Source organism: Ranitomeya imitator, chromosome 1 (genome assembly GCF_032444005.1).
Source record: "Ranitomeya imitator isolate aRanImi1 chromosome 1, aRanImi1.pri, whole genome shotgun sequence".
In the NCBI taxonomy this organism is placed as follows: Eukaryota; Metazoa; Chordata; class Amphibia; order Anura; family Dendrobatidae; genus Ranitomeya; species Ranitomeya imitator.
This window is the reverse complement of record NC_091282.1, coordinates 937,196,524-937,220,542: the sequence shown is the minus strand read 5'-3', so window position 1 is coordinate 937,220,542 and position 24,019 is coordinate 937,196,524. Positions and strand designations below refer to the sequence as shown.

The 24,019-nt window shown below is 45.7% G+C and overlaps 1 protein-coding gene across 1 annotated transcript in view; it reads left to right on the top strand.

The window, feature by feature from the left end:
• TSPAN5 (tetraspanin 5) overlaps positions 1–24,019 on the top strand; it is a 227,407-nt gene that overhangs the window by 109,246 nt on the left and 94,142 nt on the right. Inside the window, exon 2 of the mRNA XM_069743609.1 lies at positions 2,568–2,618. Coding sequence (XP_069599710.1) covers positions 2,568–2,618 — 51 coding nt within the window. The remainder of the gene's footprint in view (positions 1–2,567; positions 2,619–24,019) is intronic.

Here is a 24,019-nt window from a genome sequence, read left to right as displayed (position 1 = left end):
TATCCCTTTTTTTGGAGATACATTTTACTTTATGTTAATGGTACATTTATGTAGATATGTATTGTAATTATTTATAACATAATCAGAAATTTGATAAAAAATAAAAAAAAAGCAATTTTCAAACTTTGAATTTTTCTATCTTAAATTCAGATAGTCCTAGATCCTACGTCAGCCATATCTCCTATTGTACAAAAAATGTATAACACAAGGTCACGTGGTATACATTTTTACTATATACTTTTGTATGAAATAATCTGGTGTACTATAATATTTTATACTGGAAAAAAAATTATATATTCACCAGTTCGTTGAAAGCCAAAATAGAAACTCTTTTGGTCTCCGTTGGGTTATTTTAGCTCTGTGGATATGTTTGGCGTGTCCAGTGGGCTGCACATAATATGAACATGGAGTTCATGCATTATTTTAATAAATTGAGTCATTTGATGCTTTTGCTTTTTAGTAGCTTTTTGCGTTTTGGTTTTTTTTTTTTGCAGCTTTAGGCTTCTCTTGCTCTGTAGATATTGAATTCCATATACCAGATTAAAAAGAAACACATTTACCATTTCTTTTGCTAATGAAATTTCTTCTCCTCCCATCCGACTTAGGAACATAACATTTTATATACGGTAATTGGGCTGTTGCGTAGATTGCTGGCCTGCACATCTGGGAATAAGTTTCCGTACAAATGTGGTGTTTTAAGTTACTTGCAAAAAAAAAATGTTGAAATTACAATGCTGTGAATTCTTAAATTATGCAATGATGACATTTGGAGTAACAATCCGATCTGTTAGCATTTTAGAAGCGAAATTAAGCCAAGAAATTGGTCATAAAGAAAGAAAGAAATGGATTTGAGTAATAAATCCCAGGGCTGAAGGGTGTGCCCTTGTAAATTATGAAAATGTTCACAAAGGTGATTGCCTGACATATTCTAGTCATTAATAATAAACCATGTGCGGGTGTAACATTCTGCTCTGGATAACACAATGTAACTGCAATATAAAGAAAATTCTCTTCAGTGTAGTGAGGAAAATCTTCTTTCCTATCATATTACCCAGCGTGGATGATGTGGGTTTATTTCCCCAGAATGGATGATTTTTTCTTACGCTGTACAGTATAATACTGCCCACAGTCCTCTGTGAACAACAAATATGTCTGCGACGTATAGTTGGGATCAGGGTCGACGGAAATCCAGCCCGGTATTTTGTAAGCACCCAGGCCCCACAACCACCTTCTATAGATTTGGGTCTCTATCACAAATATTATCTGGCCTGGAGGAAATAAAGATATACTGCAAGACCAATATTTCCAATATTACTGCACATAAGATTAAAAAATACCTCTACGCCATGACTTACCACCACATAGTGACAGAATAAGGCTATCAAAATGATAATGAAATTTGATCAGACTGATGTGATCCACTGTGGGACCAGCCCATCTGACCCACTTATGGCCCTGCTTAGGATGGTTATGGCATGGGTACAATTTGCACCATTACAGCTCTGTGTGAGTGTATCCTAAAGAACTAAAGTCTACTGTCCTGTATGTTTGACATCATATTACAAGGATTCAACTTTTGCAATGTCTTTATCTATTGAATATTTATGTATGTTCTTGTTTAGTAGATTGTAGACAAGTATTAGTTTTTCGTTGGTGATTTAGTTCTTGGCTTTACTGTTTGATGGCAGCATGATACCTATTACTGCTTCAATTGTTTTTACTATAAAAGTTTAGATTGCTTGAATACGTGGTTATTTTCATTATATGCAGAACATCTTGTCTCAGTCTGTCCGGCAGCACCAACAACATGTGATTCTTGTCTTAAATTTTAAATCTGGATATCCAATAAGTATTAGTGAGGACTGGTGATGTCTTCCTGTGACAGTAAGGTCATGTTTATACACTGCAGATATTCTGCAAAGTTTCCATCTGGATTTGAAGGTCAAAAATCTGCAGCATATCTGTGGAATCAAAGTAGCAAAATCTGCAGAATCCATAAAAAAAATCTGCATGGACTAAATGCGGTTTTCCTGCAGATCCATGATCAAAACCACAACAGAATCTGTAAAGGATTTTTCCGGCACCTTTAAAGCTCCCATACACATTAGACAATATGGATGGCTTCAGGCAATGATATAATGTGTATCTGGGGCGTGTATGATGGTCTGGAGAGAAGTTAATCGCTCTTGTCCAATTTCGGACTGCCGATTGTATTGTTCTCCCAGAAATAATCTCCTGTTCGACTTGTTAGCCAGCAGCTTCCTCATAGAGAATACAAGAGCTGAACGAGTGCTCCTGTGTGTGGGCGAGTCGACTGAGATGGCTGTTGGCCGAATGATCGACCAAAGCATTGTTCAATCAACAGCCATCTAATATATATGAGCGGCTTTAGTGTAACGTTTGCAAAAAAAAAACTTGAACACTTCCATTGTCTACATGACAGATAATGGAAATGTTAATCTGTAGGATCTAGACCTTGCTCAAGATTGGCGAATTTGACTGCTATATAGTTATATATACAGTGTGTAAAAGTCGTATCTTACGCTGTTTTTTTTAATCTTTTTCAGTTTTTGGGGATAGCATTTCTTGGAGTCGGTCTATGGGCATGGAGTGAAAAGGTAAATTGAAAATACTAGCATTGCGCTTCCTGTACCTTGTTACATATGACAAGAGACCTTGAAATACTAATATGATGATTTTATCTAGCAAAACTCATTTAAATTCACAAAAATCATTTTAGATAAGTACTATATACTGTATTTATAGATACTTGTCATTTATAACCATAAAAGACATATAAACATAGTTATAAGGGATTTCCTATCACATAAAGATCAATAACTGGTGGGTTCTATGAACATATACCTAGAAAAACACTACTCAGAGTATAAAATCTAAAAAATTTTTATTAAGGAATAAATGTAAAAAATTACATGAACCAGAGAGTAAATGGGACATGTAAGAGGATTCAAAGAGGATAAAATCAAGTAGATAAAGGTGGGAGGGGGTTTTCACAAAAAGTAAAGGGTAGCAAGGTAGTCTATATCAGACAAAGCAGGTAATATTAATGAACTTCCATGATTCATGTAAGAATTTGCATGTAAAGCATGATACCGTAAAACATAGTACAGGCTATTAGGGCAGTATGGTGACTTAATCAGTCCGTCTATATGTATATCATGCAGTATAATATTGGAGGACAAAAAAAGGCTTAATCAGTCCATATCTAATATAAAGGTAGTATAGCGCTTACCCATATTGAGGTGAAGGGACCCCACATACAGCCACCAGTGCCCCGACGTTACGCTTTCTCAAGGGGAGTATGTGGAGTAAAGCCCTATAATACCTTTATATTAGATATGGACTGATTAACCCTTTTTTTTGTCTTCCGATATTTTACTAAGTCAAGAGCAGCTGAGTTACGCTGTTTCCATAACTCTGAAAGGAATGAATGGAAGCAGCGTAGTACAGCAATAAATGCTGTTTTCATATCGCCAAAGTCATGGAAGAATATGGTTTCTATGAGACGTATCCACTGTGGGATTTCTGCATAGTCAAATTCCCAACAAAATCTGTAGTTGCAAAAAAAAAAGCTGTGAATTTAAGTGTGGAAATGCTCTGCATTTGCTGCTCATTTCCCCCTTTGAATTGCAAATGTCAAATTCACAGTATACTAATGCCTGTAAAGTTACTCTGGAGATGTTTCCTATGGTTTTATTAGTGAACATGTAGATCTGCCACCTGGACAATCCAGGTAGAAAATCCACTGCATATGACTGCCATCGGTATGTGCCCTTGGTTACCCCAGGACCATAGTTTTCAATGTATTCTAATGCTTTTTATAAACTAATATTATTCATTCTGTGCCTCATGACATTCTATTTTCCACCCAAGACCAGAGTATTGCTCCATTCTGAACCTTGGATCTGGACAGCTAGCCTATACTTCAGTGTCTTCACCCTCCTCAATCTTCTTCACAAGACCTCCATTCTCCTAAAGAAAATAAAACCATTGATTATAAAACTATACATCTCCATATCGAGGCATATAATAACATACCTGATAAAATCAATTATTTTTATTGATTATTTTTTATATCTAAACATCTTATATTGTTTCATCAACATCTAATTCTAGTACCACTCCAGCGTTTTTTTATTGCACAGCTGGAGTGGTGCTTTCAATGTAACTCCCCATCCCCCCGGTCTCATACTCACCTTCCGCCACCTTCATCCGTTTCCAAGGTCGCTCCCGTTGGTCTCCGGTGAAAAGTGACCTGCCGACAGCTGGAGTATTTCATGGAGCTGTGTGGAGGTCACTTTCCCATACTGCTCTATGACATCCTCGTTCTGGCTCTCATAGACCTGCATTGAGCTCTTGTGACTTCCGGACAGCTTTTTGAATTTCATTTTTCTAGGGGACAAGTTGTTCTATAATATATTTATAAAAATTAATAGTTGATGACCACCATGTAACCACAGCAGCATCTGACATTTTCCTGCCTGGCCGCAATAGAACTTATGGCATTTCCACCTCCAATGCTCAAATACAAGAGCACCGTGTACGGTGGGATGTGTTCTCCACATTTGACTCCTGTAGAGGAGAGTAGCAGTTATCCCAGTCACAGTTCAAAGGTTTTTTAACTATACCATAGTTTTTCTACAACCTGTATGAGGTAATGTCTTTATTTTTAACCCCTTAGTGACAGAGCCAATTTGGTACTTAATGACCGCGCCAATTTTTACAATTCTGACCACTGTCACTTTATGAGGTTATAACTCTGGAACACTTCAACGGATCCCGCTGATTCTGAGATTGTTTTTTCGTGACATATTGTACTTCATGTTAGTGGTAACATTTCTTCGATATTACTTGCGATTATTTATGAAAAAAACGGAAATATGGTGAAAATTTTTAAAATTTTGCAATTTTCAAACTTTGTATTTTTATGCCCTTAAATCAGAGAGATATGTCACGAAAAATAGTTAATAAATAACATTTCCCACATGTCTACTTTACATCAGCACAATTTTGGAAACAAAGATTTTTTTTGGTTAGGGAGTTATAAGGGTTAAAAGTTGACCAGCAATTTCTCATTTTTACAACACCATTTTTTTTTAGGGACCACATCACATTTGAAGTCATTTTGAGGGGTCTATATGATAGAAAATAACGAAGTGTGACACCATTCTAAGAACTACACCCCTCAAGGTTCTCAAAACCACATTCAAGAAGTTTATTAACCCTTTACGTGCTTCACAGGAACTGAAACAATGTGGAAGGAAAAAATGAACATTTAATTTTTTTTTGCAAACATCTTAATTCAGAACCATTTTTTTATTTTCACATGTGTAAAAACAGAAATGTAACCATAAATTTTGTTATGCAATTTCTCCTGAATACGCCAATACCCCATATGTGGGGCTAAACCACTGTTTGGGCGCACCGCAGAGCTTGGAAGTGAAGGAGTACCGTTTGACTTTTTCAATGCAGAATTGGCTGGAATTGAGATCGGACGCCATGTCACGTTTAGAGAGCCCCTAATGTGCCTAAACAGTGGAAACCCCCCACAAGTGACACCATTTTGGAAACTAGACCCCTTAAGGAACTTATCTAGATGTGTGGTGAGCACTTTGAACCCCCAAGTGCTTCACGGAAGTTTATAACGTAGAACCGTGAAAATAAAAAATTGCTTTTGTTTACACAAAAATGATCTTTTCGCCCACAAATTCTTATTTTCACAAGGGTAACAGGAGAAATTAGACCACAAAAGTTGTTGTGCGATTTCTCCTGAATACGTCGATACCCCATATGTGAGGGTAAACCACTGTTTGGGCGCACCGCAGAGCTTGGAAGGGAAGGAGTGCCATTTTACTTTTTCAATGTAGAATTGTCTGGAATTGAGATCGGATGCCAAGTTGCGTTTGCAGAGCCCCTGGTGTGCCTAAACAGTGGAAACCCCCCACAAGTGACCCAATTTTGGAAACTAGACCCCCTTAAGGAACTTATCTAGATGTGTGGTGAGCACTTTGAAGCCCCATGTGCTTCACAGATGTTTATAACATAGAGCCGTGAAAAAAAAAAAAATCGCATTTTTTCTACAAAAATGATCTTTTTTCCCCCCAAATTTTTATTTTCACAAGGGTAACAGGAGAAATTAGACCACTAAAGTTTTGTGCGATTTCTCCTGAGTACGTTGATACCCAATATGTGGGGGTAGACCACTGTTTGGGCGCACTGCAGAGCTTGAAAGAGAAGGAGTGCCGTTTTACTTTTTCAATGTAGAATTGTTTGGAATTGAGATCGGACACCATGTCGCGTTTGGAGAGCCCCTGATGTGCCTAAACAGTAGAAATCCCCCACAAGTGACACCATTTTGGAAACTAGACCCCCCTTGGAACTTATCTAGATGTATGGTGAGAACTTTGAATGCCCAAGTGCTTCACAGAAGTTTAGAACGCAGAGTCGTGAAAATAAAAAATATTATTTTTTTCCACAAAAAAGATTTTTTAGCCCCCAAGTTTTTATTTTCACAAGGGTAACAGGAGAAATTGGACCACTAAAGTTGTTTATCAATTTATCCTGAGTACGCTGATGCCCCATATGTGTGGGTAAACCACTGTTTGGGCGCACGGCAGAGCTCGGAAGGGAAGGAGCGCCGTTTTGGAATGCAGACTTTGATAGAATGGTCTGCGGGCGTTATGTTGCGTTTGCAGAGCCCCTGATGTACCTAACCAGTAGAAACCCTCCACAAGTGACCCCATTTTGGAAACTAGACCCCCCCAACGAACTTATCTAGATGTGTGGTGAGAACTTTGAATGCCCAAGTGCTTCACAGAAGTTTAGAATGCAGAGTCGTGAAAATAAAAAATATTTTTTTTCCACAAAAAAGATATTGTAGTCCCCAAGTTTTTATTTTCACAAGGATAACAGGAGAAATTGGACTGCAATAGTAGTTGTCCAATTTATCCTGAGTACGCTGATGCGCCATATGTGGGGGTAAACCACTGTTTGGGCGCACGGCAGAGCTCGGAAGGGAAGGAGCGCCGTTTTGGAATGCAGACTTTGATAGAATGGTCTGTGGGCGTTATGTTGCGATTGCAGAGCCCCTGATGTACCTAAACAGTAGTAACCCCCCACAAGTGACCCCTTTTGGAAACTAGACCCCCCAAGGAACTTATCTAGATGTGTGGTAAGAACTTTGAATGCCCAAGTGCTTCACAGAAGTTTAGAATGCAGAGTCGTGAAAATAAAAAATATTTTTTTTCCACAAAAAAGATATTGTAGCCCCCAAGTTTTTATTTTCACAAGGGTAACAGGAGAAATTGGACCACTAAAGTTGTTTATCAATTTATCCTGAGTACGCTGATGCCCCATATGTGGGGGTAAACCACTGCTTGGGCGCATGGCAGAGCTCGGAAGGGAAGGAGCGCCGTTTTGGAATGCAGACTTAGATAGAATGGCCTGTGGGCTTTATGTTGCGTTTGCAGAGCCCCTGATGTACCTAAACAGTAGTAACCCCCCACAAGTGACCCCGTTTTGGAAACTAGACCCCCCAAGGAACTTATATAGATGTGTGGTGAGAACTTTGAATGCCCAAGTGCTTCACAGAAGTTTATAATGCAGAGTCATAAAAATAAAAAATATTTTTTTTTCCACAAAAAAAGATTTTGTAGCCCCCAAGTTTTTATTTTCGCAAGGGTAACAGGAGAAATTGGACCCCAGAAGTTGTTGTCCAATTTATCCCGAGTACGCTGATGCCCCATATGTGGGGGTAACCCACTGTTTGGGCGCACGGCAGAGCTCAGAAGGGAGGGAGCACCATTTGACTTTTTGAGCGCAAAATTGGCTGTCGTGTTTGGAGACCCCCTGATGTACCTAAACAGTGGAAACCCCCCAATTCTAGCTCCAACCCTAACCCCAACACACCCCTAACCCTAATCCCAACCCGATCCATAATCCTAATCACTAACCCTAACGATAATCACAACCCTTACCCCAAAACAACCCTAATGTCAACCCTAACCATAACCCTAATCAAAACCCTAAATCCAACACACCCCTAATCCTAATCTCAACCCTAACCTCAAACCTAACCCTAATCCCAATACACCCCTAATCACAACCCTAACCTTAACCCTAATCCCAAACCTAACCCTAATCCCAAGCGTAACCCTAATGCCAACCCTAACTCTAATCCCAACTCTAACCCTAACTTTAGCCCCAACCCTAGCCCTAACTTTAGCCCCAACCCTAACCCTAGCCCTAAGGCTACTTTCACACTTGCGTCGTTTGGCATCCGTCGCAATCCGTCGTTTTGGACAAGAAACGGATCCTGCAAATGTACCCGCAGGATGCGTTTTTTGCCCATAGACTTGAATTGCCGACGGATCGTGACGGATGGCCACACGTTGCGTCTGTCGTCCACTGGATCAGTGTTTTGGCGGACCGTCAGCACAAAAAAAACGTTCAATTTTCACAACGTGCATCGGTATGTCGGGCCGATGCATTGCGACGGCCCCGTACCGACGTGTGAAAGAAGCCTAACCCTAAATTTAGTGCCAACGCTAACCCTAAATTTAGCCCCAACCCTAACCCTAAATTTAGCCCCAATCCTAACCCTAAATTTAGCCCTAACCCTAGCCCTAACCCTAGCCCTAACCCTAATCCTAACCCTAGCCCTAACCCTAGCCCTAGCCCTAATTTTAGCCCCAACTGCTCTTTTCCTGCCGGCCGGCAGATGGAGACAGATGGCGGGCGCACTGCGCATGCGCCCGCCATTTTCTTTTCCCCGGCGGCCCGGAGGAGCAGCAGGAGGACCCAGGGACACCGGTGAGTATGATAGGGTCCCCGAATCCCCCTATTTCTCTGTCCTCTGATGTGCGATCACATCAGAGGACAGAGAATTACACTTTGCTTTTTTTTTTTTTTTTTTGCGGTCGCCGGTAAACAGTTAATTACCGGCGATTGCAAAACAGGAGTCGGTAAAACCGACCCCGATCATGCTCTTTGGGGTCTCGGCTACCCCGGTAGCCGAGACCCCAAAGATTCTCCAGGGGGCGGCCAGCGGGCGCACTGCGCATGCGCCCGCCATTTTGAAGATGGCGGCGCCCACCGGGAGCCACGAGGAGCACCGGGGGAGATAGGTGAGTATCGGGGGGCGATCGGGGACCCCTTTTCTCTGTCCTCTGATGTGCGATCACATCGGAGGACAGAGAAATTAAAAAGAAATCACGTTTTTGTTTTTTTTTTGCTATCGCCGGTAAACAGTTAATTACCGGCGATCGCAAATGCGGGGTCGGTAAAAAACCCCTCGAATCATGTTCTCTGGGGTCTCGGCTACCCCCGGCAGCCGAGACCCCGGAGAAAATCCGACTCTGGGGGGCGCTATTTACTTTTTCCACAGCGCCGTTAATTAATGGCGCTGTGGTTTAAGTACCCTTAGCGGCCGCCGTTATAAGGCGTATCGGCGGTCGCTAAGGGGTTAAATATATTTTTGATTTAAGGTTAGATTTTTTCCGACCTGGGTTTTATTGTATGCTTTAACTGATTTTAGAATAAATGCCTTTTGTAAGGGTTTAACAACCACTGGGCTACTCTAATACCGCTTCAATTTTGACCTCCGTAAGGTTGCTTGCTTTCTTTCGCCTAACTTTTCCTTATACTACATTTCTGCCTCACTGACATTGTAAATGACAGCAAAGAACAGCTTTTATCTATATGTCACAGGCAGCTAATGGATTTGGCCAAAAGGAGCAGATGGCACATGGCCCCATGGTAGTTGCCAATGCAATGACTCATTTCCATTTACACTATTCACTGCATTGGTGATGAATTGCTTAGTCCATGTAATCAATGAACAGTGACCGTATGAAAGTTGGGTTATATATTACTTCCCCAGCCCACAGTATAATAAAGTTTACTCTTTTTTTCATTGAACTCTGTTTGTACTTTAATGGAAAATAAAACATTTAAAGGGAACCTGTTATCTCCAGAAACGAGTTTCTTGCAGTTTTAGGACGAATCTGTAGATCTGCCTGCCTTACCGGAGCAGTGTTAGCCTCAGATGCTGAGCTGGATTCAGATCAGGGTGGACACCTAGGGATTTGGCACAGCAGGATGGAAGGCACGTGAAACAGTAGGACCCAGACATCTGCTCATGTTGGGTGGCAGGCAAACAGGCGAGGCAAGAAATGATGGAAGCCACAGATTGAGGAGAACAGCTGAATAGGAAAATAGCAGGTCGGAAGCAGATACAGATGTAGATGGCAGAATAACTTAATATGAACGGTCTCTAATAATAGTTTGTGATTCTCACAGCAAAAATGGGTTAACCCGCAGAGAGCTAGAACATGGTTGACCAGTAGGTCTGAGAGTTTGTGAAAATTCACAGGAGTTTGCAAAGATGAATGCAGCATAGTGATTAGTTTCTAAATGTCTCTTCTTGATGCTTACTGCAAACGATAAGTTTGTGGAGACGTAGGGACTACTCCACATGTCACAGATGTCTGATGAGATAATAGCAACAGCAGAGGTGTGTCCAACTAGCCCTGCAGCCTCTTACTTCCAGTCATTGGGGCATTGCAGGGAACTGCTACAGTTACTGCTTACTATGTAATCACTCCCCTATACATTAATTGACAGTCTGTTGTGCATTCAAATGCTGCAGGCTGTTAGGGTACCGTCACACAGTGGCATTTTGATCGCTACGACGGCACGATCCGTGACGCTCCAGCATCGTAACAATATCGCTCCAGCGTCGTAGACTGCTGTCACACTTTGCAATGTACGACGCTGGAGCGATAATTTCATGACGTATGTGCGATGTAGAAGCCGTTGGTTACTATGCGCACATCGTATACAATATCGTGCACACCTTTGTTACACCATGCGATCATGCCACCACAGCGGGACACTAGACGACGAAAGAAAGTTTCAAACGATCTGCTACGACGTACGATTCTCAGCTGGGTCCCTGATCGCAGGAGCGTGTCAGACACAGCGAGATCGCTGGAACGTTAGGGATATATTGCTGGAACATCACAAATCGTGCCGTCGTAGCGATCAAAATGCCACTGTGTGACCATACCCTTAATCTACCTGAGAGATATTACAGTAATCTCGCTGTGAAGTGAGCAGGGACTGTCACAGCTACCTGCAACATCCAGATGACTGAAAGAGAATGGCTGCAGGGGGAATATAACTTCATTTTTTTGCTCTGTAGCTGCTTATTCAGTAATGCAACCAAACATGATTTAAACACTATTTACCTACATGTAAAACCCTATATCTGCATGTAAATAGCAGTTTTGAGAGGACCCCTTAAAATACAAAATGGAGGAAATTCTAAAAGATTATGTTGTTTAAGATATCTAAGTCATTTTAAGCAGCAAATAACACTTACAAAAGAGAGGCCCAATCTTTATTCTATTTTAATCAGGAATGGGAACTTTTTCTAGCTTATAAAACAGTAAAGTCTACCTAACATATCCTTGTATTACTGTCTTGCAAAAACATGTAATAATCATATGTCCGCAAAGTAATAGGCAAAGCTCAAAATAGATTAGCAAAAGGTAATGAGGTAATGTTCCAAAAAGTAATATATACAATATCAATCAAGAAACCCACCACTTCAAATGAATTTATCACAAAAACTTTTTTTCCTGAAAATCACAGTTTACCCTGACCAGATGAGCACAACATTATGTCGAGAATTACACTTTGCTGTATAGACTGGGTCAGAATTAACAGAGGGGAGATTTATTGCTATTGTTCTGTTGGAAACTTAGAAGACAGAATAGATATACAGGACACAAAGGTAAGCCTACACACGTGGTAAAAATTGTTGGTACTCCTCGTTTAATGACAGAAAAACCCACAATGGTTACAGTAATAACTTGAATGTGACAAAAGTAATAATAAGTAAAAGATGTATGAAAATGAACAAATGAAAGTCAGACATTGCTTTTCCACCATGCTTCCACAGAAATAAAAAGAAAATAAAACTCATGAAATAGGCCTGAACAGAAATGATGGTACCCCTGAAAATAATGTGACGAAAGGGACATGTTAAATCAAGAAGGGGGGCTGTAATGGGCGCAGCTGGATGAAAGCCCCCACATGACTGCGTTGCCAAGAAGGGAGTTTTAGAGTTTTGAATAAAAAAAGGGATCTTATAGGTGATTGGTGGAAATTTTTGAATAAGGGGTGGACCTAGTGGGGAAAGGAGGCAGGGGCTGGAGAAGTGCGGGAAGGATCACTTGTGAGGTGAATCATCAGGAGAGAAGAAGTGTGCAGCTACTCACCATGGCCTCCATAGACAGCCTCGTGGAGCAGCTGCGCAGGGAATCCAGGTCCAGGAGCGATGGATGGCTGGAAGAGCAGCTCACCAGGCTGCTGGGCGACTGCGGGAGCCGGGGCAGCAGGACCAGGAGAACCCGGCCCCCAGAAAGATTGTCCCCCGACATGTCACCGCGCGGCAGGCGCAGGCCGCGGAGCCCCTCCGGGGACCCTGCGGGGGCTGCGGGACGCGGCGCGACCATCCTGCCCGTCCCCCCCTCCGGCAGGAATCCACCCGGCGGCTCTGCCGGCGCGAGGCGGCGACGTGGAGCGGCGACCAGCCAGGCACGGCCCGATGCCAGGGCCGCAGCGGAAGCCAGGGCCGCAACGGAAGTGCGGCCTAGTCCGGGAGCGAGCGGCGGTGCGGCGCCCTCTAGCGGTGCCAGAAGCAGCCGGAGCACAGCGCGGGCAGCGGCGGCAGAGTCAGGAGGAGAAGGGAGCACAGCGACGTCAGCGGTGAGGGCCGCACAGGTAGTGCGGCCTAGTCCGGGATCGAGGGGAAGTGCGGCGCCCCCCAGCGGCGCCAGGAACAGCAGACTTACAGCACAGTCAGCGGCGGCGACAACAGGAGGAGCCAGGAGTCCAGCGACGGCAGCAGTGAGGGGGAGCCATGGAGCAGCGGTGACAGCGGCGGGCTCACCTCCCCTAGGTGGGCCTGGCAGCGGCACGAGACGACAGAGTAGGGCGACGGGCAGGCTGGCATCGGTGGTTCAGCTGGGCCCGGGACGCGTTGGTCGTGGGGCAGGTGCCGGTCGGGCAAGTAGGCCAGGAGGCCGAGGTGGATTGCAAACAGCCGTCAGGTCAAGATCCGCCAGGAGGTCCAGCGACAGGAGTGTATCGCCAGTCTCGGTCCCCCCTGGTGACGTGGAGGCCAGGGGCGCGGGCCTGGGGCAATTCAGCGGCAGCGACGACCCCGGATCTGAGAGCGAACATCCAGAAGATGGCGAACAGCGGGATTCCGGAGACACGGCTGGTGGGGACACAGCACCTGCGCAGCCTCGTGAGTACATGTCTATTCCTATTTCGGTGCCGGGTACGGTGGGGTTAGTGGAGGGGGTAGGGGACGCTGGTTCTGGGCTTCCTGGCGTTAGAGAGCTTTTGGCAGGTATGTCGCATATTTTGAGGCGATTGGACGCGGGGCCAGCAAGTAATATGGGAGGGTCACCTGCTGGGGCTTGGTTGGTGGATCCTGTTAGTACAGCCGGGGGAGGGGGCTCCGGTGAATTAGTGAGGTCTGGGGCGGCCGCGTCGGCCCAGGCAGCTGGGGTGTCAGTGTCGGTTCAAACGGAGACGGGTAAGAAGGATGAGATAAAGTTGGATGATCGGGCAAAAGGGGAGGTCTTTGTGTGCTTTGAGGGTCCCCTCGGTGCCCATTTAAAGAAGGAGGTGAAGGAGAAGATCTGGAAGGATGAATTTGTCGAGATTTTCTCCCTCCTCCCTTTGGAAAAATTTAATCTGGACAAAGGGAAAAAAGATGATAGCAAAAAGGAAGAGGAGGAAAAAAGGCGTTGGCGCCTGATTCCGCAAACGTTTGTTAATTGGCAACAGGCTTTTGCTATCTTGGCCAGTGTGATAGGAGAAAAATTCCCGGAAAATTGCTCGGGTCTTTTCTGTTACTTTGATTCTATTGGTGAGGCACATCGTACGTATGGGGGCCAGGCTTGGCAGCGTTACGATGAACAATTCAGGCAGCGGAAGGCGGTTAGGCCTGAGATAAAATGGGAGCATAAGGACATTGGATTGTGGCTGAAGGTGATGGCCCCTGTGAGGTACGGGCAGTCCTTTCAAGGGGGCGCGGGGAGTAGTAGTCAGCAATCAGGACAAGGGGGAGGAGGAGGACAGGGGTATCAAGGGGCGAAGGAAAAAACGGGAACGTGCTGGCAGTTCAATGACGGCCAGTGCAAGTATGGCAATACCTGCAGGTTTAAGCACGTGTGTTCCCATTGTAGCGGAGCTTCACACGGGGCTTCAAAATGTTTCAGAAAAGCAAGGGGCAAGCCAGCAGGGGGTAGCGGTCATGGGGGTGACGCCGGTGAGGCTTCAAAAGATGGCCCCTTATCTAAGTAGATATCCGGACCGGTTGAAGGCGGTGGTGATTAGGGACGGTTTTGCTGAAGGTTTTAGGATTCCTCACCCGAATCATACGGTCCCCTTTTCTACAAAAAATCTGAGGTCAGCAAGTTTACATGCGGATGTTGTTTCGAGTAAGTTAGCAAAAGAGGTGGAGTTAGGAAGAATGGCGGGCCCGTTTAGTTCGCTGCCTATGGAAGGGGTGATCGTTTCTCCATTGGGGGTGGTGCCCAAGAAGGAGCCAAATAAGTTTCGTTTAATCCAGCACCTATCGTACCCAAAAGGTTGTTCTGTTAACGATGGCATTGCGGAGGAATTATGCTCGGTTGTATACACGTCGTTCGATGCGGCAGTGCAATGGGTTCGTATGTACGGAGCGGGGGCCTTGATGGCGAAGACAGACATCGAGTCTGCCTTTCGGCTTCTGCCGGTACATCCGGAGAGCATTCCGTTACTAGGTTGTTTTTGGAATGGAGAATTTTATTTAGACAGGTGTTTGCCGATGGGCTGTTCCATTTCTTGCTCGTTGTTTGAAACTTTCAGTACTTTTTTGGAATGGGTTGTTAGAGACGTTTCTGATGTTGCTTCGGTCATTCATTATTTGGATGACTTCATGTTTGTGGGCCCCCCGGACTCTGCGGTTTGCGGTAATTTATTGGCCACCATGGAATGGGTGTCCGGGCATTTCGGGGTCCCTTTGGCGCAGGAGAAAACAGAGGGTCCCTGTACGGTCTTAAGTTTTCTCGGGATTCTTATCGATTCTAGAAAGATGGAATGCAGGTTGCCCGACGACAAATTGTTGTTGCTGAAGCAGGAGGTGTCCAGAATCGGAAAATTGAGGAAAGTGACGTTGAAGGAGTTACAGTCGTTGCTAGGGCGCTTAAATTTTGCGTGCCGGATCATGCCTATGGGCCGGATTTTTTGCCGAAGGTTGTCCAGAGCTACGGCGGGAGTCCGTGCAGCTCATCATTTCATACGTTTGAGCCGGGAGCACAAGGACGATCTGTTGGTTTGGCAGCGTTTCTTGGAAAATTATAATGGCAGATCATTGATTCAGCAGGAGGATTTGAACGCCTTTGATTGTGAAATTTATACGGACGCAGCAGGGGGAGCCGGTTATGGCGCCTACTGTGCAGGCAAATGGAGTGTCGGAGTGTGGCCGGAAGAATGGCGGCAAAACGGGATAACCAAAAATTTGGCATTGTTGGAGTTGTTCCCAATTGTAGTGGCAGCGTTTATTTGGGGCGAGAATTTTAAGGATCGTCGGGTACGATTCCATTGTGATAACTTGAGTGTCGTGTCAGTTATCAACAGTTTATCTTCCTCTTCTCCCCCCGTGATTAGGTTGGTTAGGGAATTGGTGTTGAGGTGTTTGGAATTGAATTCGTGGATTTCGGCGGTGCATGTACCAGGTGTCCAAAACAATATAGCTGATGCTTTATCTCGTTTTCAGTGGGACCGATTCCGGGAACTGGCGCCAGATTCGGAACCTACAGGAGCGGGATGTCCTTCGCATCTGTGGCAGATTGTTGCGGAAGGGGAGGTCGCTTGATACAGGCCTCACTGTCGAGCAGGACATGGTCGGATTATGCAGCGGCGTGGGAGATGTGGGAAGGTTGGTTGGTCCAATGCGGCCCAGTGGAATCCGACGGCGATAAGATTATGGCTCTGCTGGCTTTGATGGGTAAGGCGGCCGAATGGGGATGGTCCGTTTCGAGGTTAAACAAAGTTGTTGCGGGTCTGGCCTTTGGTTTTCGGTTGCAAGGTTCAGCTGATCTGACAAAAGATTTTTTGATAAGGCAGGCTTTGAAGGGTTTTCGGAAGGGCAATGTGTCTTTTGATAAGCGTAGGCCGATTTCTTTTGGTATGCTGGAACGGCTTGGGGAGGCTTTGGGCGGTATTTGTAGTTCGCAGTTTGAGGTTGTATTGTTTAGGTTAGCCTTCTCTTTAGCGTTCTTTGGCGCTTTGCGCCTGGGGGAGCTGGTGTCCCCAAATAAAAATAAGGTGGGTGGTCTGTTAGCGGAAGATGTTGACTTTTGGGCAGGAGGTATTGTATTTTGGATCAGGCGTTCTAAGACTGATCAGCTTGGTAGGGGTAGGCGAGTGGTGCTGGGGAGAGTTGACGGTAGCGGGATGTGCCCGCAGCACTGTTTGGAATCTTATTGGCGTCTGTCGGCACTGAGGGCAGGCCCTTTGTTACGACATCAGAACGGGGAATTTTTGTCGCGCTACCAATTTACGGCGCTGTTGAAGAGGGGTTTGGGATCGTTGGGTGTTGACCCGAAGAATTTCGGGTCGCATTCATTTCGAATTGGTGCTGCGTCCGAGGCGGATGGTCTGGGCCTAGGCGTTGATGTTATCAAAAGAATAGGCAGATGGAGTTCGGATCGATATCTGTCTTATATTAGGAATTAGGTCTGTGGGGGAGAGAGCCTTGTTATGGTGTTAATCATTGTTGTGTTTTTTCAGGTCGAACCTCCCTCCTGGCATGGATTATCGGACATTCATTTGTTCATTGGGGTGCGCTTCGTGCGGATGTCAGGCGAAATGGTAGGCAATTAGGCTTTGTAAGGGATTCGGTGGTTATTAGATGGTTGGGATTCCGGGGTATGTTATGGCGGAGTTTGTTGCCGGCAGTTGCCAACGCCGCTAGATTGGATCGACCCCCGGACATTTTGGTGGTTCACCTTGGAGGAAATGATTTGGGAGTTAGGCCAGTGAGGGAGTTGATCAGAGACATTCGTTTTGATTTTTTACGGTTGTGGGTATCTTTCCCGGGTGTTGTGACGGTGTGGTCGGACATTGTACCAAGGCGGAAGTGGCGTGATGTACGGTCCCATAGAGGGATCAATAGAGCCCGGGTGAAGCTGAATAGGGCGGTGGCAGGATTTGTGTCTCGGAACGGGGGTATTGCCGTTAGACATTTGGAGCTGGAGGATGGGATTGGCAATTATTGGAGGGATGATGGAGTGCATCTTAATGATGTTGGTATGGATTTATGGGCACTCGGGCTACAGGAAGGAGTCGAGAGAGCTTTGGTGGCGGTGGGGCACTCACGAGCCTGAGGTGGTCAGGGCTGTTCGTGTGTGGCGGGGGGTGGGGTTCTTGGAGGTGGTGATGACGTTTTTACGGGGTTGATCTGGCTTTTGTTTACGGGCTCTGGACGGGGAATTTACCTCGGGAGCTTTGGGGTTTTGGTTTGCCCGAAATGGGTTACATGGTGCCCTTGAGCTGGTGGTCACGGCTGAGGGTAAAGAAGTGTTTGGTTTTAAAGTTGGTGGTGGCTTTATGCCTATTTTTGAGCCAGATTTCTTACCCCCAAGAACCCTCCCCTCCAGGTTTTTTACATATGGTATATATGTTGTTATTTATGTTATTGTTTGTTTAATAAAATGGCCGCTGTGGCCAAAATTATCCAAAGAAATTTACGTGTTGGTGTTTAATTTAAATTTACAGGAGAAGGGGAGAATGGCCCCCTGGGGATGGGGTGGGGGTCAGGAAGATTGAGTACGGGAAAGACCCTGTTTTGGCGATACGCGGTCAAGAAGGGGGGCTGTAATGGGCGCAGCTGGATGAAAGCCCCCACATGACTGCGTTGCCAAGAAGGGAGTTTTAGAGTTTTGAATAAAAAAAGGGATCTTATAGGTGATTGGTGGAAATTTTTGAATAAGGGGTGGACCTAGTGGGGAAAGGAGGCAGGGGCTGGAGAAGTGCGGGAAGGATCACTTGTGAGGTGAATCATCAGGAGAGAAGCCCACCCTCCCTCCCTTTATTGTGGATTAGTTTAAGTGAACCGTTTGATGGAGGGGTAGCCGGGGAGTTGGGTTTTTTCTCATCTCGGTTTTTTAATCAGTTATTGCCAGAGGGGAGTTTTCGTTATCATTGTCACAGTGGCAGTTTTGGCGGGGGGTGGGGTTCTTGGAGGTGGTGATGACGTTTTTACGGGGTTGATCTGGCTTTTGTTTACGGGCTCTGGACGGGGAATTTACCTCGGGAGCTTTGGGGTTTTGGTTTGCCCGAAATGGGTTACATGGTGCCCTTGAGCTGGTGGTCACGGCTGAGGGTAAAGAAGTGTTTGGTTTTAAAGTTGGTGGTGGCTTTATGCCTATTTTTGAGCCAGATTTCTTACCCCCAAGAACCCTCCCCTCCAGGTTTTTTACATATGGTATATATGTTGTTATTTATGTTATTGTTTGTTTAATAAAATGGCCGCTGTGGCCAAAATTATCCAAAGAAATTTACGTGTTGGTGTTTAATTTAAATTTACAGGAGAAGGGGAGAATGGCCCCCTGGGGATGGGGTGGGGGTCAGGAAGATTGAGTACGGGAAAGACCCTGTTTTGGCGATACGCGGTCAAGGTGTGTCCACTAACTAGCATCACAGGTGTCTACCATCTTGGAATCTGTGAGTGGGCCTTTATATAGGGCGACAGACACTCACTGTGCTGTTTGGTGACATGGTGTGTATCACACTCAACATGGACCAGAGAAAGTGAAGGAAAGAGTTGTCTTAGGAGATTAGAAAGAAAAATACAGATAAACACGTTAAAGGTAAAAGTTATAAGACCATCTCCAAGCAGCTTGATGTTCCTGTGACTACAGTTGCACATATTATTCAGAAATGTAAGATCCATGGGACTGTAGCCAGTCTCCCTGGAAGTGGCCGCAGGAGGAAAATTGACAAATCAAAGAGACGTATAATACTTATGGTAACAAAAGAGCCCAGAAAAACTTCTAACAGATTAATGGCGAGCTTCATGCTCAAGGAACATCAGTGTCAGATCGCACCATCCGTCGCTGTATGAGCCAAAGTGGACTTTATTGGAGATGACCAAGGAGGACACCATTGTTGAAAAAAAAATAATAAAAAAGCCATACTGGAATTTACCAAACTACATGACGACAAGCCTCAAAGCTTCTGGGAGAATGTTTAATGGATAGATGAGACAAAAATTGAACTTCTTGGCCAGGCACGTCAGGTCTATGTTCACAGACGGAAAAATTAAGCATATCAAGAAAAGAACACTATCCATACTGTGAAACATGGAGGAGGCTCAGTTATGTTCTGGGGCTGCTTTGCTGCATCTGGCACAGGGTGTCTAGGTGTCTAGAATCTGTGCAGGGTACAATGAAATCTCAAGACTATCAAGGGATTCTAGAGAGAAATATGCTGCCCAGTGTCAGAAAGCTTGGTTTCAGTCGATGCAACGGGATAATGACCCAAAACACACAGCTAAAAACATTCAAGAATGGCTATGAGGAAAACATTGGACTATTCTGAAGTGGCCTTCTATGAATCCTGACCTAAATCCTATTGAACATCTTTGGAATGAGCTGAAACATGCCGTCTGGAAAGGACAGCTTTCATGGTTAGGGCAAGGTTTATGTCCTGTGCCCTCAGGGTTAATGTTCGTAGCCTCTCTTTCAAGATGGGAGGGCTATTTATACTCACTCCTAACCTGGTATCCTTGTCAGCTATAGGTCTTTCTGCAGTCTGTATGCTTGACCTCTGAAGTGTGTGCTGGCTTGCTTAGTGTCTTGCTGTCATGTGCTTTACTCGTTTTCCTGGATTACTGACCCCTGGCTTGGCTTCAAACTATTCTCTGACTCTCCCTGTTAGTATCTTGTAAATTTCCTGGCTAGGACCTCTGCTTGTTTCTGCTTTTATGCTTGTCCCTTCTCTGTTTCCCCGGCGTCTGGCTCTTCCCGCTGTCCGCCTCCCACTCTGTCACATGATCTTAGGTCCTTTTGCTTTACCTGATCACTCTGTCTCATGTGAAAGGTCCCGTTGGTGTTCATGTTAGTTACCCTGTTTCTGGGCCATCTCCGTTGCTACTGAGTGCAATTTCCCCTGCAGCATTAATACCCGTGTATCGTGACAGCAACCTTCAAACAAGAGACAAGTGGAGCAGTTTGCTCTTGAGGAGTGCGCCAAAATACCTGTCGAGAGGTGCAGAAGTCTCATTGACAGTTACAGGAATCGTTTGATTGCAGTGATTGCCTCAAAAGGTTGTGCAACAAAATATTAACCCCTTAGCGACCGCCGATACGCCTTTTAACGGCGGCCGCTAAGGGTACTTAAACCACAGCGCCGTTAACTAACGGCGCTGTGGAAAAAGTCCATAGCGCCCCCCCAGAGGCTGATTTTCTCCGGGGTCTCGGCTGCCGTGGGTAGCCGAGACCCCAGAGAACATGATTCGGGGGGTTTTTAACCCACCCCGCATTTGCGATCGCCGGTAATTAACCGTTTACCGGCGATCGCAAAAAAAAAAAAAAAAAGCGATCTCTTTTTAATTTCTCTGTCCTCCGATGTGATCGCACATCGGAGGACAGAGAAAAGGGGTCCCAGGTGGCCCCCCAATACTCACCTAGCTCCCCCGATGCTCCTCGTGTCTCCCGGTGGGCGCCGCCATCTTCAAAATGGCGGGCGCATGCGCAGTGCGCCCGCCGGCCGGCACCGGGAGAATCTTTGGGGTCTCGGCTGCCGGTGGTAGCCGAGACCCCAAAGAGCATGATCGGGGTCGGTATTACCGACCCCTGTTTTGCGATCGCCGGTAATTAACTGTTTACCGGCGACCGCAAAAAAAAAAAAAAAAAAAAAGTAAAGTGTGATTCTCTGTCCTCTGATGTGATCGCACATCAGAGGACAAAGAAATAGGGGGATTCGGGGACCCTAGCATACTCACCTAGGTCCCTGGATCCTCTTGCTGCTCCTCCTGGCCGCCGGCAGCAGAACATGGCGGACGCATGCCCAGTGCGCCCGCCATCTGTCTCCATCTGCCGGCCGGCAGGAGAACAGCAGTTGGGGCTAAAATTAGGGTTAGGGGTAGGGTTAGGGTTAGGGGTAGGGTTAGGGGTAGGGTTAGGGGTAGGGGTAGGGTTAGGGTTAGGGGTAGGGTTAGGTTAGGGGTAGGGTTAGGGGTAGGGTTAGGGGTAGGGGTAGGGTTAGGGGTAGGGTTAGGGGTAGGGTTAGGGGTAGGGTTAGGGGTAAGGTTAGGGGTAGGGTTAGGTTAGGGTTAGGTTAGGGGTAGAGGTAGGGTTAGGGGTAGGGTTAGGGGTAGGGTTAGGGGTAGGGTTAGGTTAGGGGTAGGGTTAGGGGTAGGTTAGGGTTAGGTTAGGGTTAGGTTAGGGGTAGGGGTAGGGTTAGGTTAGGGGTAGGGTTAGGTTAGGGGTAGGGCTAGGGTTAGGGCTAGGGTTGGGGCTAAATTTAGGGTTAGGGTTTGGGCTAAATTTAGGGTTAGGGTTGGGGCTAAACTTAGGGTTAGGCTTCTTTCACACTTACGTCGGTACGGGGCCGTCGCAATGCGTCGGCCCGACATACCGACGCACGTTGTGAAAATTGTGCACAACGTGGGCAGCAGCTGTAGTTTTTCAACACATCCGCTGCCCAATCTATGTCCTGGGGAGGAGGGGGCGGAGTTACGGCCACGCATGCGCTGTCAGAAATGGCGGATGCGACGTACAAAAAAACGTTTCATTGAACTTTTTTTGTGCCGACGCTCCGCCAAAACACAACTGATCCAGTGCACGACGGACGCGACGTGTGGCCATCCGTCACGATCCGTCGGCAATACAAGTCTATGGGCAAAAAACGCATCCTGCGGGCACATTTGCAGGATCCGTTTCTTGTCCAAAACGACGGATTGCGACGGAATGCCAAACGACGCAAGTGTGAAAGTAGCCCTAGGGCTAGGGTTAGGGTTGGGGCTAAAGTTAGGGCTAGGGTTGGGGCTAAAGTTAGAGTTAGAGCTGGGATTAGGGTTAGGGTTTGGATTAGGGTTCGTATTAGGGTTAGGGTTTGGATTAGGGTTGGCATTAGGGTTACGCTTGGGATTAGGGTTAGGTTTGGGATTAGGGTTAAGGTTAGGGTTGTGATTAGGGGTGTATTGGGATTAGGGTTAGGTTTGAGGTTAGGGTTGAGATTAGGATTAGGGGTGTGTTGGATTTAGGGTTTTGATTAGGGTTATGGTTAGGGTTGACATTAGGGTTGTTTTGGGGTAAGGGTTGTGATTATGGTTAGGGTTAGTGATTAGGATTATGGATGAGGTTGGGATTAGGGTTAGGGGTGTGTTGGGGTTAGGGTTGGAGCTAGAATTGGGGGGTTTCCACTGTTTAGGTACATCAGGGGGTCTCCAAATACGACAGCCAATTTTGCGCTCAAAAAGTCAAATGGTGGGTTACCCCCACATATGGGGCATCAGCGTACTCGGGATAAATTGGACAACAACTTCTGGGGTCCAATTTCTCTTGTTACTTGTCACTTGTGGGGGGTTACTACAGTTTAGGTACATCAGGGGCTCTGCAATCACAACATAATGCCCACAGACCATTCTATCAAAGTCTGCATTCCAAAAAGGCGCTCCTTCCCTTCCGAGCTCTGCCGTGCGCCCAAACAGTGGTTTACCCCCACATATGGCGCATCAGCGTACTCGGGATAAATTGGACAACAACTATTGCAGTCCAATTTCTCCTGTTACCCTTGTGAAAATAAAAACTTGGGGGCTACAATATCTTTTTTGTGGAAAAAAATAATATTTTTTATTTTCACGACTCTGCATTCTAAACTTCTGTGAAGCACTTGGGCATTCAAAGTTCTCACCACACATCTAGATAAGTTCCTTGGGGGGTCTAGTTTCCAAAATGGGGTCACTTGTGGAGGGTTTCTACTGGTTAGGTACATCAGGGGCTCTGCAAACGCAACATAATACCCGCAGACCATTCTATCAAAGTCTGCATTCCAAAACGGCGCTCCTTTCTTCCGAGCTCTGCCGTGCGCCCAAACAGTGGTTTACCCCCACATATGGGGTACCAGCATACTCAGGACAAATTGGACAACAACTTTTGGGGTCCAATTTCTCTTGCTACCCTTGTGAAAATAAAAATTTGGTGGCTAAAAAATCTTTTTTGTGGAAAAAAAAAATATTTTTTATTTTCACGGCTCTGCATTATAAACTTCTGTGAAGCACTTGGGCATTCAAGGTTCTCACCACACATCTAGATAAGTTCCATGGGGGGTCTAGTTTCCAAAATGGGGTCACTTGTGGGGGATTTCTACTGTTTAGGCACATCAGGGGCTCTCCAAACGCGACATGGCGTCCGATCTCAATTCCAGCCAATTCTACATTGAAAAAGTAAAACGGCACTCTTTCTCTTCCAAGCTCTGCGGTGCGCCCAAACAGTGGTTTACCCCCACATATTGGGTATCGACGTACTCAGGAGAAATTGCACAACAACTTTAGTGGTCTAATTTCTCCTGTTACCCTTGTGAAAATAAAAATTTGTGGGCGAAAAGATCATTTTTGTAGAAAAAATGCAATTTTTTTTTCACGGCTCTACGTTATAAACTTCTGTGAAGCACATGGGGGTTCAAAGTGCTCGCCACACATCTAGATAAGTTCCTTAAGGGGTCTAGTTTCCATAATGGTGTCACTTGTGGGGGGTTTCCACTGTTTAGGCACATCAGGGGCTCTCCAAACGCGACATGGCGTCCAATCTCAATTCCAGCCAATTCTACATTGAAAAAGTAAAACGGCACTCCTTCTCTTCCAAGCTCTGCGGTGCGCCCTAACAGTTGTTTACCCCCACATATTGGGTATCAGCGTACTCAGGAG